General features: G+C 44.1%; 1 protein-coding gene across 2 annotated transcripts in view; it reads left to right on the forward strand.

Moving 5' to 3' along the window:
* gabrb2b (gamma-aminobutyric acid type A receptor subunit beta2b) overlaps positions 1-14,111 on the forward strand; it is a gene marked incomplete at both ends in the record, with an annotated part of 49,938 nt that overhangs the window by 34,856 nt on the left and 971 nt on the right. Inside the window, 4 exons of one of the 2 annotated variants that reach the window (XM_080832965.1) lie at positions 8,344-8,481; positions 10,333-10,485; positions 12,123-12,367; positions 13,911-14,060. In XM_080832965.1, coding sequence (XP_080689091.1) covers positions 8,344-8,481; positions 10,333-10,485; positions 12,123-12,367; positions 13,911-14,060 — 686 coding nt within the window. The remainder of the gene's footprint in view (positions 1-8,343; positions 8,482-10,332; positions 10,486-12,122; positions 12,368-13,910; positions 14,061-14,111) is intronic. The other variant, XM_080832966.1, reaches the window with a different exon arrangement.

A 14,111-nucleotide genomic window follows, 5' to 3' on the forward strand; every position in this document is an offset into this window, starting at 1 on the left:
CTCTCTCTCTCTCTCTATCTCTCCCTTTCTCTCTCTCTCTCTCTCTATCTCTCCCTTTCTCTCTCTCTCTCTCTCTCTCTATCTCTCCCTTTCTCTCTCTCTCTCTCTCACTCTCTCTCCGTCGTTCTCTCCCTCTCTCTTTTTTCAGCCTCTCTTTTTCTCTCTCTCGCCCTCTCTCTCTGTCGGTCTCTGTTTCCATCACTTTTTCTGAATCTCTCACTCTCTCTCTAGCTCTTTGTCACTCTTTCTCCCTTCTTTTTCTCTCTCTTTTTTCAGCCTCTCTTTTTCTCTCTCTCTCCCTCTCTCTCTATCGGTCTCTGTTTCCATCACTTTTTCTGAATCTCTCTCTCTCTCTCTCACTCTCTCTCCGTCTATGTGTCTCTCACTCACTCTCTTACACACCTTCTCTCTCACTCTCTCACTCACTCACTCACTCACTCTCTCTCTCACTCACTCACTCACTCACCCACTTACTCACTCTCTCACTCTAGTACCCACTCACTCACCCACTCACTTACTCTCTCACTCTCTTACCTACTCGCTCACTCTCTCACTCACTCACTTACTCTCTCACTCTCACTCGCTCACTCACTCTCTAACACTCTTACTCACTCACTCTCTCACTCACTCACTTACTCTCTCACTCTCACTCTCTCACTCACTTTCTCTCTCTCCCTGAATGCTCTGTGTACCTCAACCCTGAGCATTTTAGAAGGACTCCTGTGTTCATAGAGCAGAGCGAGTGGTTCATAGAGCAGAGTGAATGGTTCATAGAGCAGAGCGAATGGTTCATAGAGCAGAGCGAGTGGTTCATGGACTTGGAATTGGACTGCAGCTCTGAGACTGCAGCTCTGTGTCCTGAGAGCGAGTGGTTGATAGAGCAGCCAGTGGTTCATGGACTGGTAATGGGTCTGCAGCTCTGTGACCTGAGAGCGAGTGGTTCATAGAGCAGAGCGAGTGGTTCATAGAGCAGAGCGAGTGGTTCATAGAGCAGATCGAGTGGTTCCTAGAGCAGAGCGAGTGGTTCATAGAGCAGAGCGAGTGGTTCATGGCCTTGGAATGGGACTGCAGCTCTGGGACTGCAGGTCTGTCTTCCTAGAGCGAGTGGTTCATAGAGCAGAGCGAGTGGTTCATAGAACAGAGCGAGTGGTTCATAGAGCAGAGCGAGTGGTTCATAGAGCGAGTGGTTCCTAGAGCAGAGCGAGTGGTTCATAGAGCAGAGCGAGTGGTTCCTAGAGCAGAGCGAGTGGTTCATAGAGCAGAGCGAGTGGTTCATGGCCTTGGAATGGGTCTGCAGCTCTGTGACCCAGGCTGACCTGGTTCTCCACCAATGGCCTGCAGGTCTCTCCACCACTAGCGTCACTGTCACACACATCTATGTAGTAGTCTCTGACTGCACGCCCCATCCCGCCCCCCCCCCACACACACACACACCCACCCCATTATCAGTTTTTTTAATGTTTATTTATTTGCCTGTTTGCTTGCTTGCTTGTTCATTATTATTTTATTCCAGAGTCTTTAAAGTAATTTATGTTTATGTTTGCCAAGAAGTATGACAGCTTTATCTGTGTAATCCTGCCAAATAGGCGTGCTGAGCTCAACCCTTGTCGGGGTTTATCCTGTTGTGAAATTACAAACACTCGATGACAGTGAACTTCTTGGAAGCATTTAATCTTTTTTTTTTTGGTTTATTGCTTTTGACATTCATCATCAACAAACACAAAGTAAAATCACTTGATCCTTTGCACTAATCAGCCTGCATGTAATAGTAAGCCTTTCCTCATCATGTCGTTTACAAATGACAATTATGAATTCTGTTGTGAATATAATTTTTATTAAAAGGGTTGCTGTAGCTTATATGGATGAGGTAAAAGTTTTTTTTTTTTTTATTGATTGATTGTAAGGTCTGCTGGTTGTGAGTTAGAAAAAAAGGCACCAGTAGAAATCAAATGGCATGCAATTACTAAGACACAATCCAGACCCCAAAATAGTTGACAGTCGACATTGTTCTGTGCTTACCGATTCCGCTCCATTGAGCAGTTGGCTTTTGGTGAATCTAAGAGACAGTGACAACAATTGTTGGATACAGCAGCCAGTCGCTGCTAAACAGTGTTTGTGGTAGAGGGTAGAGGAAGAGAATGCAGCCCATTCTTAGTCATCAGCCTCCTCCTTACAGGGTGAGTGGGAGTGATTTCATGTGCGCCATAAACAATTTTCCTATGCTGTGCCATTCAAACAGCAACAACAACAACAACAAAAAAAAAATGGCCTCCCTCTCTGCATACAAATGAGTTATAACTGAAAAATAACTTGTCATTGGACTGGATAATAGCCATCAGTGAGATTGATTGAAGTCAGTGAGAAGCGACAAATAAGTGTGACGTCTGACGTTCGTGCCATAGTCTCCGTGCTGAATGAGACCTGACGCGTGGCGGCAGTGAACCTGAAATAAACGAGTAATTTACTTAGGTTCCAGCTAATTGCATAGTCAACGATTGGAACCGCATATTAGTAGCAGGCGTTGAACCAACGCCGGGTTTATAAAAGGAACACAGAGCAGCACAATTTGTCAACTTTGACACGAGCCAAATAAACTAAATCAGCACAATTTACATTATTGGATGCATGAAATGCATATAGATGAAAAGGTGAAACCAAACAAAAAAGAAAATATGCATTAACCATATATACACACACAGCTGCTCCAGAAAATGAAATTGGCTTGGGCAGAGGTTGTCCGCGTGTGTTGTGTTGTGCTGTGTGTTGACATGCCTTGCATCATTCACTGCCGGCATATTGACGTGTGCTTTCTGGTTATGTGAATGTCATTTTTTTTTTACAGAAGCCATGTCAAATTGGCCATGTGAAGAAACACCCATGTGAGTGCCTGGAATAAAAATGGCAGATGAGGAGGGAATTGAAGTGTCTTGCTCTTCTCCATCCAATAACAGAAGCAACAGACACACGACAGACCACTGGCTGGAGCAACAGACACATGACAGACCACTGACTGGAGCCACAGACACACGTCAGACCACTGACTGGAGCAACAGACACACGACAGACCACTGACTGGAGCAACAGACACATGACAGACCACTGACTGGAGCAACAGACACACGACAGACCACTGACTGTAATCACCCTGCAGAAGTGACCGCTGTTGACTCAAACTGATCTAGATGCAGAGCTGTGTGAAGGCACGATCTGCTGCTGTTGACTCAAACTGATCTAGATGCAGAGCTGTGTGAAGGCACGATCTGCTGCTGTTGACTCAAACTGATCTAGATGCAGAGCTGTGTGAAGGCACGATCTGCTGCTGTTGACTCAAACTGATCTAGATGCAGAGCTGTGTGAAGGCACGATCTGCTGCTGTTGACTCAAACTGATCTAGATGCAGGGCTGTGTGAAGGCACGATCTGCTGCTGTTGACTCAAACTGATCTAGATGCAGGGCTGTGTGAAGGCACGATCTGCTGCTGTTGACTCAAACTGATCTAGATGCAGAGCTGTGTAAAGACAGGATCTGCTGCTGTTGACTGAGACTGATCTAGATGCAGGGCTGTGTAAAGGCAGGGGCTGCTGCTGTTGACTGAGACTGATCTAGATGCAGGGCTGTGTAAAGGCAGGGGCTTGAATACAAGTGAAAGAATAAGGAGTGATGTTTTGGCAGTCAGTAGGTTTGTCATGTATTTCTTTCAGAGCAGTAATTATTGTGCAATCTTTTAATCAATATTGCAGCAAGATTCTTTTGAAGTCAAAGAAAATTGTTATTAATGCCATCGTTAAAAGGAAAATATTTATCCTGCATTTGAGCGAAAGAATACCATTTGGTATTTTCTATTCCCATGATGTAGAAAAAGCTCATTCCATTGATTGTTTGACCGATGATTTGTGTTTTTAAGGGACTGAATGATTCACAGTTGCCTCCGACATGAGGCAGAAACATATCAGTACCTGCAGTGTGAGAACACGCGTGTGTGCGGGTGGTGGATTCGCATATTTAATCAGTGTAAAATGTGAAAATGTCTGCTCTCTCTTTAATTATGTGTGGCGGCTTCAGTGTAACTATTGTAACGACTCACTGCTACTCATCTTAATTAGAACAGCATTATCCCAAGCCACGGCCCAACCATCAACCCGCAGGTGTTGCCTTATTTCAGTGGATTGGAGATCAAACAGTCAAAGCATACAGTAGTCATCACAATTACATCACCACCATACTAAATCCAATACATTTACACACACACACATGAATGCACACATATGCTCTCTTTCTCTATTTATCTCTCTCTCTCTCACATACACTCACACAAGCGCTCGCGTAAATACAATGCATTTTCACACCCACATGAATGAAGACATATGTTCTCTCTCTATATTTCTCTCTCTATATTTCTCTCTCTCTATCACACACACACACACACACACACACACATACACGCACACACAAACACACACACACACACACACACACACACACACACACACACACACACAATTTCTCTAAGCTAAATATACCTTCAAAATGCAAAAACATTCAGTCAGGCCCAAGCCCAGGGGTAATAGTTGCTCCCGGGGCGATGTTATAGTCTCAGGTTCGGGTAGATACGCATAATCAGTCACCGGTTGCACTCTGTACCTGAGCCCCTCTACAGCACATGACTTTATGGCCTAGATCTTTACCGCGGTTCACAGCTCATGAAATGTCCCTCCATTCTAGATCTATTATGCATGAAACATGAATGGGGTCTTGCCACAGAATGTATAGGAACATTAGCTACTGTTGTACCGTACTGTATGTAAGCAATATATGTGCATTTGTGAGAGAGGTCAATACATCATCGTCCCGAGGAATTATTTATAAGTATGCACTTACGATTAGACATGTTATTGCTTTATAGTGGGGAGTATCACCATGAATCCCCGTGAATCACCTGAAATATTATTTACTGCATAGAGATGCAAACGAGACATGAATCAAGATTGTAGGCAGGTGATTGTAAAAACACAGGCATTTTCCCCTTTCAGGGTTATTTCCCTGAGTTCTCCCTCCTGACTGTTAGAATACAAATGTGCTCTGGGTGTTGGGTCACATTACTCACATTCCCCGAGCTGGATGCCTCCTGCGAAGGGTGCCAGACAGTCTTATAGACTCTCAAGATGAGGCAGATGTCTTTGAGTGGCTAACACGTCACCCCGGTCTTCACACAACGACCAGCTGAGTTGGTGAGAGGGGATGTGTTTGGCACAAGGCTTTGGAAGGCTAAGTGATTGGATGCTGAACAAAAAAATAAGGTTCAATTAGCTCTGATAGGCAAATCAGCTGAGGCCTTTGTGTTTGAAACTTTCCGAGTTCTGATTCATACAGAAGTCGTTAATAAATGAACAAGTTCTTATTATATGTTTCCGTTTGCGCTTTATAACGCCTAGCTATATTCGGATGTAATCTTAGTAAGTCTGTGATCCTGGCATAAGGGTTCTATGACTTCGACATCAATTGTAGTTGAGTTCCTGGAGCTCAACAGCTAGCAGTAGATGCTATGAGAACATCAAAGTTATCGGTTGGGTTTCTAAGGAACACACATAGTTATAAACGGCATACCTCACTTGTAAGGCACATTGATGTGTGTTAATTCTCATGTGAGATCAATGATTACAAAGACTTCTCCAGTCGGTCCGTTTTGATCAACTTTAGTTTTGGCTTTAAAATCGCTGACTTTCTGACCCCTTTAGATGTGGGTATTCCTCTTAGTTCCAATTGATCTTAGATTCAGTACATCTGGTGCTGTGTAATGCTATCCAATGAGAGTCAGAGTAAGAGTCACAGAAGGTTATTTTTGTTCGTAACGATCAGAAACCTCCCAGCATGAATATGAACATGAGTCAACCAGGCCTGCAGTTTAACTCCCATGCATAGCCACACACACACACATGCATAGCCACTGCTCCGACGCGGGCGATCCTCGCGTCTCAGGGAACGAGTCCACTTCCTCCGAATCCTTTTTCCCCTTGACTTCCAGCGCTCATTTGACCAAAGAGTGCCATCCCAAGCCCGGTGACGTAAGAGCCGTGACATAAATTGTGAGCACAAGATCATTTGTGAAGTCAGATTCAATGACATAGAAACAATGAAGTTAAGTGGATCGGCCGAAACCCAGCGGACTGCACGGAAAACCGCTTGCCATCCCCCCCCCCCCCCCCACACACACACACACACACACACACAAACCATGACTATTAATTCCACTTTGTTGATGGACGTTTGTAATACTTCAGCACAGTGCCGCAGTACGCTGCTTGTACACGCGGAAGCTTCCTGTAGAGGTTTAACAGAAGAAAAAGGATTGTCTTACGAATCTGCGGGTTCTCTGCGGGGCTCTGTATGTGCACAAACTGCTAAAACGGAGTAGGAATATGTATAGATGAATTATTCATAGCATCTAAATAGGTCATCATGTGTAATTACTGAGGGAGGACTGTAGCGGGGCAGAGAGTGAAATAGGCTGTTTCTGTATAGTACGAGTCAATAAGGCAGAGAGACAGGGACAGAAAAAAAGGGAGAGGGAGAGACAGAAAAAGAGGTCAACAAAAATAATCCCATCAGAGGATCCTCTAGTCAGGGTTCAGATTCGTATAAATATAAATGTATAAATATACGGCAATAAACATGAACAGTCTCTTTCTCTCTCTCGTGCACATAGTCTCAAACATGCATACTTAAATGCACACAGGCACACACATGCACACACAAGCACACATACTCACGCACAAACACACACACACACACACACACACCCACACACACACACACACACACACACACACACACATACATGCATGCGCACAAGAACCACACACACACATACACAAGCTCTCTCTCACGACGTCTCTCACAGTTTCAACTTGATTGTCAGCAAGAAATAGTCTGCTTGAAGGCAAGCAAATCTCCATTTCTTTAATCTTCCATCAGTGAACCCCTTTCTCCTCCTCCCCCTTCTCCTCCCCCTTCTCCTCTCTCACTCTATCTCTCTCCCTCTCTCTCTCGCCCTCTGTGTGTGTGTGTGTGTGTGTGTGTGTGTGTGTGTGCAGGTGCACATGTTTGCATGTATGTGTGTTTACAGTATGGCCTTGCATGGTGTTTGCAATGGTGTGGATGGGAGTGTGTGTCCATCCAATGGTGACGGTGATGTCTAGGCTACTGTCCCTGTTCTCGATGGCACTCAGGAATGTATAACTCTCTCTTTTTTTTTTCTCAATTATGCTGTGCGCTCACACTGTGCCCTGCAGGCAAGCGACTTGACAACTGCATGGGGGCCAGCGGTAGATTATACAGGGCCGAGGAGCCTTGCTTGTGTGCTCGAGTGGACAGTCTCTCCTATAAGATGTCTCTCAATCATTTATAGGGCCATGTCCTGCACTGGGACACACACCTCTGCTCGGCGTGGAAGCTTTTGCTCACAGCGCATCACACACACACACACACACACACACACACACACACACACACACACACACACACTCACACACACACACACACTCACACACACACACACACACACACACACACACACACACACACACACACATGTCCTGCACTGGGATGGCTGCGTCTCTAATGGTTCTGCTGGAGCAGAGAGAGAGAGAGAAAGAGAAGGCAGTGAGGCAGAGAGAATGAGGCTTGTTTTATTTGAATATTTATGTTCTTCTCACTGAGGCCAGAGATGGGCAAAAACTTGTGATTTCACCCGGTAATGAGTTGGGACCATGGATGGGGCAGAGGAGGCAGTCCCCAATAACACAGGAAGAAATGGGTTGGGGGATATGGGGCAATCTCTGGGGTATCTTTGTACCCCTGTGAGCTATTAGTACTTGTTATGTCACATCACATGACTTCTTTAGCTCATCTTCTCCCTCTTCTTCTCCTCCATCTTGTTCTTCTTCTGCTGTTTTATTTAAATATTAGATCATGTGTTGTACACATACACATTAAGCCTCTTGTCTTTTTTTCCCCTTGGAAATCGCACCGGCTATTTACCTGTTGGGTTTGTTCTGGAAAAAACAAGAGTACTATTCCATCATACTTCTACAAATGTGTCTGGGAGATTGTTCACTTTTAACGTTACTACTTATTCATTATTTATCATTTCTACCATCTTTGTGTGTTCTGCATAATTCAGCAGGTTTAATATTGGATGGGGAGGGAATCTTCACAGCCCATCATCATCATGTGTTGCAGTCTGAGACCTTAAAATATTTCCTCACAGTAACACATTTACATATTCCTCTTCTCTCCTTCCGCTTACGTAAATTAACTCTTTGCCGTTTTTTGTTTCTCACGCAGACGGCTACACCACAGATGACATCGAGTTCCACTGGAGAGGGGGGAACTCTGCTGTGACTGGTGTGGGGAGGATTGAGCTTCCCCAGTTCTCCATCGTCGACCACAATCTCATCTCCAAGAACGTGGTCTTCTCTACAGGTAATGTCCGACATACGGTGTGTTTAAGTGTCTGCGTTGCGTTTAAAATAACCACGTGCAAAAACCTGCTAAATTGTGTGTTTCTGGCCAGCCTTTCCAAAAAACAGACCTCCCAAGTATTCCCTCAGATGATCTCTCTTCTGACTGGTTGAAGACAGCGGCTTGTTGAATTTACTTTAGACGGGACACAGATAGTTAAGTCTGTTGTAGGGGTTGTAGTGAAGACAGGGCACGTTAAGGGCCCATGTAAAACAAATAAACACAAATTAAACACAGGGCTAAGGTGATTTTGATGAAAGTATATGACTAGACATAGAATAAGAGGATACACTGGGTGCTTAAAGAGAGGTCAGTTCCGTTTATTAAAATGTTTCTAAAATCCACAGGATAATAAATACCTCAACCAAAAGAACAGACTGTTTGAGGTAGAATTTAAGAGCCTGTCACCAGTCTTCCCTTATTTAAAGCAGTTCTGTTCCAAAACTAGCAAGCTTACTAACTAAAAGGCATGCAAATCACCTTGCAAATCACCTGGATGGCTAGTGGGAAAGACACAGGTGTTTATCTGTCCTTAATATAACCATGAATTTGAGGATGGTACCAAAACTAGTTGCCAATAAAGCCATACCTCAAAAACCGTCAAATTGTTGCATAGTGTTACTTTAAGTTCAAAGTGTTCAGAAATCAGAATAGCATTTCGGACTATGGGGCTGAGGAATCCCTGTTCCACTCCAACACCATTCCAACAGCGAGAGGCCAGGCCATCCCTGGCCCAACGACAGTGAGCAAGCTGATGTCGTTTAGAAAAAAAATGTTGTTTTGTGTTGAAGTGATGTTTTATTCATTATGTTACATTTTCATATGTATGACTTTGTTATGCATGCAGCAGGAGCAGCACAGCACACACACACATACACGTACACACACACACACTCACACATACACACACACACACACACACACACACACACACACACACACACACACACACACACACACACACACACACACACACACACACACACACATGTTATGCATGCAGCAGGAGCAGCACAGCAGCGGTTGCAGGGAGAGGCCCCCCCTCTGCTGCTGTTCCATATATTCTACTTGATTAGGCTTCTATTGAATTGGCATTATGTCTTATGTTTTATTAATAGCTATAAAATGGAATTGAGTAAAAAAAAAAAAATAGAGTTTGGATGTCCTTGAGGGAAATTGTGAACTTTGAAGTCTTAACATGTTCTTTCACCTGCCATTACACACACACACACACACATAGCATAGCAAGGTCGCTGTAATGCTGTTGGGCCATTAGAAAGAGTGAGTGTTTGAGAGGCATGCTAATGGAAACACAGAGAGCCGTACCCTTAGGTGACCAGTGGGGATCGGTAATACCTCACCTAATATTCTCTATATGTGCTCACCACACTTATAATATGAATACTATACTGTTCTATATATTATACTACAATCGTATACTATAATAAAAGTGCATATAGTATAGTAATAATATATCAGTGTAGACCTTATAGTATATTATGGAGTATTGGAATTGGAAATATAGAATATGGAATAAAATAAAGGTCCAAAGCCTGAGAAAGCTGCATGTTTTTCAACCATTCAGGTCATGGAGTTCCTTCTGTTTATTTTTAAATTCATGCTTCATACCGAAGTAGATAGAATGACACAGCGGATCACACTGCACCAATGACACAATCCAAACAGTATGTATAAGGACTGCATGGATTTTCATGAATACATTCTCCAGTGAGACCTTGGTTCAGACGTGAAGCATCATGTCTGTGAGTGTCCACTGACCTCTCACTCCTCTTCTCTGTGTGCTTCTCCCAGGTTCTTACCCCCGGCTGTCGTTAAGCTTCAAGCTGAAGAGGAACATCGGCTACTTCATACTGCAGACCTATATGCCCTCTATCCTAATCACCATCCTCTCCTGGGTCTCCTTCTGGATCAACTACGACGCGTCTGCTGCAAGAGTGGCTCTGGGTATGGAGATTTGGCCCTTGTTTCAAATTCTTATTCCATTCTCCTTTTTCCGAAAAATAAAAACTGTGAATAAATGAATTTGTTATAAAATGCTTCACGCTAAGAGCATTTGCCTAAAATTGAAATAGTTGAAATTGTTTTAAAAGTTTAGTATGGAGGTGAAAAAAAAAGTGTTGTGCAATTAGGAGAATGAGAGTCAAATGCAAAGCACTACCAGTAAAAGCCTAATGGCTGAACCGTAACCAAAGTGGGGGTACGTTTATTTTCTTTTGGATTCCAACCGTGGGTGGCGTAATAGCTTAACAGTACCTCGGGTTAGTCATGCCTCTAGTCACCGTTAAGTGGCCTGTTGTTGTTGAGCTGATTTAGACCCATTTAGTTCCTATAATGGCAAAAAAAAAAAAATGCATTTACTTAAAAACAGTCTTTGCTAACTGAAACACAAGCGTCTGATGTCTGAGATTTGGGGTCACTGTTGAGTTTTTCTCTGTAATTGTGCATTACGTAATGGGGGGGGGGGGGTGGGGGGGGGGGGCGCTGGGCTCAGGGAAGTGTGTGATGCGGGGAACCGTGGTGGAGCAGAGACCTCATCAGTGCTGCTCTCACGCGATAAGAGAACAGCACTCTCGCTGATTGGACCCTGACCTGCATCCCTCCCCCACCCCCCCCCCCCCCCCCCCCCCACCCCCCACCCCATCAGGCGGGGCTGGGTTTAATGACATGCAAGGGGAGAGGAGTTTAATGATGGTGGTGAGGGTGGAGGGAGGGGGGGGGGGGGGGGGGGGGGGGGGGCGGGGAGAGGGAGGGGTATGGACAGGGCTCAATGCAGATCACTGCTGGTTCAGTGTTGTTTAAGTGTCTTTGCCAGTGTGCAACACACGTGAAAAGGGGGTGAGACGTGTCAGGGACAGTCGCATAACACAGGTGAGGAAAGAAAAGTCGAATCACAAACGCAAGCACACACTTAAAGCCTCTCAATTCTCTGACACTGAAGTGTACATGTCACTGTCCATATCACTAACAGAGATCCATAGTGTTTATGGGTGGACACATAACGGGAGTGCTTGTTTTCTTTTCTTGAGAATAGTCAGTATACAGCTAATGAATGACTTACCTCATTTTAATATTCAAAGATTTCATAGAAATCAATACAAATGTTGAATAATATTGTTGTTGTTGAAATAGGTAGAAAACATATGACTACACATATCAGAAAGAAATATTTATATAAATAGATAATACTGATACTGATCTTACACTTTATATTGTATGTGAATGCTTAGTGTTTATACTTATCGGAACATTTAATAATAACTCCCTGTGTTGAACTTACTTGCCATGGATGAGTTTGCATGCTTTAAACAACATCAGCAGCTTTATAAGAGTATATTAAAATATCGAGTATTTGGGTCAGAACAGAAAAAATGTATCGAAAACAATACGAAATTAGAAAAGGCCTAAATTAGAAATCACTTCAACCAAATCGTTTTTTTTCCCATTGTGTCTACGTTTGCCGTTGCCTATTCAGCTTATCACATCTGACATCACATGACAGTTATCCTGGTTCTGATGCCAAACAGGTTGTCAGGGAGTTATAACGCATTCATGATTGTTTCCTGTTTCCTGATTTTACCCAGGCATCACCACTGTGCTCACCATGACCACAATCAACACCCACTTGAGAGAGACGCTCCCTAAGATCCCCTACGTCAAAGCCATTGACGTTTACCTGATGGGCTGCTTCGTCTTCGTCTTCCTGGCACTGCTGGAGTACGCCCTGGTCAACTACATCTTCTTCGGGAGGGGGCCACGGCGCCAGAAGAGGGCAGCTGAGAAAGCGGCGATGGAGAAGAACGAGAAGATCAGGCTGGACCCAAACCAGGTCTCACCCAGCTTGCTTGTCACATACTGACACACTGTCTGAGAGAAGATATGAGAGTTTCTAGCTTGCCTGCAAAATGCTTAGCACATCTGAAACAATTGGCAGTCGGGGATGGTCATCTCCTTGAAAGTTTCCTGTTTGGTTGATACGGTGTTGTGTTGAATTGTTTTACCTGCCGACCGCAGAGATTCCCAGAACTGCTTTTCTTCAGGACATGTGAGGACAGCAAGCACTGTCCGACGCACTGAGATAGTACAGCAAGCACTGTCCGAAGGGCTGAGATAGTACAGCAAGCACCGACCGAAGCGCTAAGAAAGTACAGGAAGCACCGTCCGAAGCACTGAGATAGTACAGAAAGCACTGTCCGACGCCCTGAGATAGTACAGCAAGCACTGACCGGAACACTGAGATAGTACAGCAAGCACTGTACGAAGCGCTAAGAAAGTACAGCAAATACTGTCCGAAGCACTAAGATAGTACAGCAAGTACTGACCGGAACACTGAGAAAGTACAGCAAGCACTGACCGGAACACTGAGAAAGTACAGCAGGCACTGTCCGAAGGGCTGAGATAGTACAGCAAGCACTGTCCGAAGCACTGAGAAAGTACAGCAAGCACTGTCCGAAGCACTGAGAAAGTACAGCAAGCACCGAGCGAAGCACTGAGAAAGTATATCAAGCACTGACCGAAGCACTGAGAAAGTACAGCAAGCACTGGCCGAAGGGCTGAGAATCTTTGGTGCAACTGTAGTCACTAGCTAGTGTATGTGCCTGTAAAACTTATGTTGTTTACAACTGTTAGCTGAGTTCACCCAGTATCTCATTGAGCACTTTCCTATTCACTTATCCTCCAGAAGACTGATGCTCACGGTATTTACTGCTTGCCAGTGTATTGTACTGATGGCCTACATGCTGGCTTTTCTTATATTCTGACCACGCTTTTGGTTTCTGACATTTTTGATTCTGGGGAATGAGACAAAGAGATGCACCAGGACTTATCAATAATGTTGATGTCTCACAGATATTACTTGTAAAATGTTATTTTGTAATACAAGACACAAAGGTAGTCCACTCTACAAAACTATGCATTTATTGACTGAAGGGAAGGTAATATTTGAATTTAAAGAGTTATACAGGGAAAGGGAAATGCAATGTAGAAAAGGATGTAATCAGAATCTGTGTTTGTTGTTGACTTGCAGTTGGCAGTCTTACTTTGTAGAAGCCAAGGGCTTAAATAAGGCAATTTCAACTCTCAACCATACACTTGATACAAAGGGGGCCTTTCCAGACTTAGCAAGACGCAAATAGGATTTAGTTTAATGTTCAATTCAACTCAAAATGAGACTCTGAAGAAAGTTGCTTATCTTGGGAGTTTGACTTTACCATAAACATAACCTAAAGCTGTTTGGTACCAGGCTTCCATCAAACTCATGGTGACATTTGCTGTGTATTTTCTGACTCAAATACTAATCAGTTCCTTCAAAAGAACAGCCGTTCTTTTAAAGTTCAGCGGAGCTGATGCTTTTGTTTTGTTGTGTGTTCCAGTGGCTGGTTGGAAACATAGTCCAGCGTGATGATGCTCTGTATCCCAGGATGAAACAGAGGGACCTCGGCGGCATTGACACAATGTGGGAACCAATGTTCATGGACGACGCAGCGATGGGGCTAGGGGGGATGGGGGACCAAAAAAACAAGGTACCAAAAGGCCTATGCTATGCTGTTGGGCAAATCCAGAATTGCACGCTT

The sequence above is a fragment of the Sprattus sprattus genome, assembly GCF_963457725.1.
Source record: "Sprattus sprattus genome assembly, chromosome: 1".
Taxonomy (NCBI): Eukaryota; Metazoa; Chordata; class Actinopteri; order Clupeiformes; family Clupeidae; genus Sprattus; species Sprattus sprattus.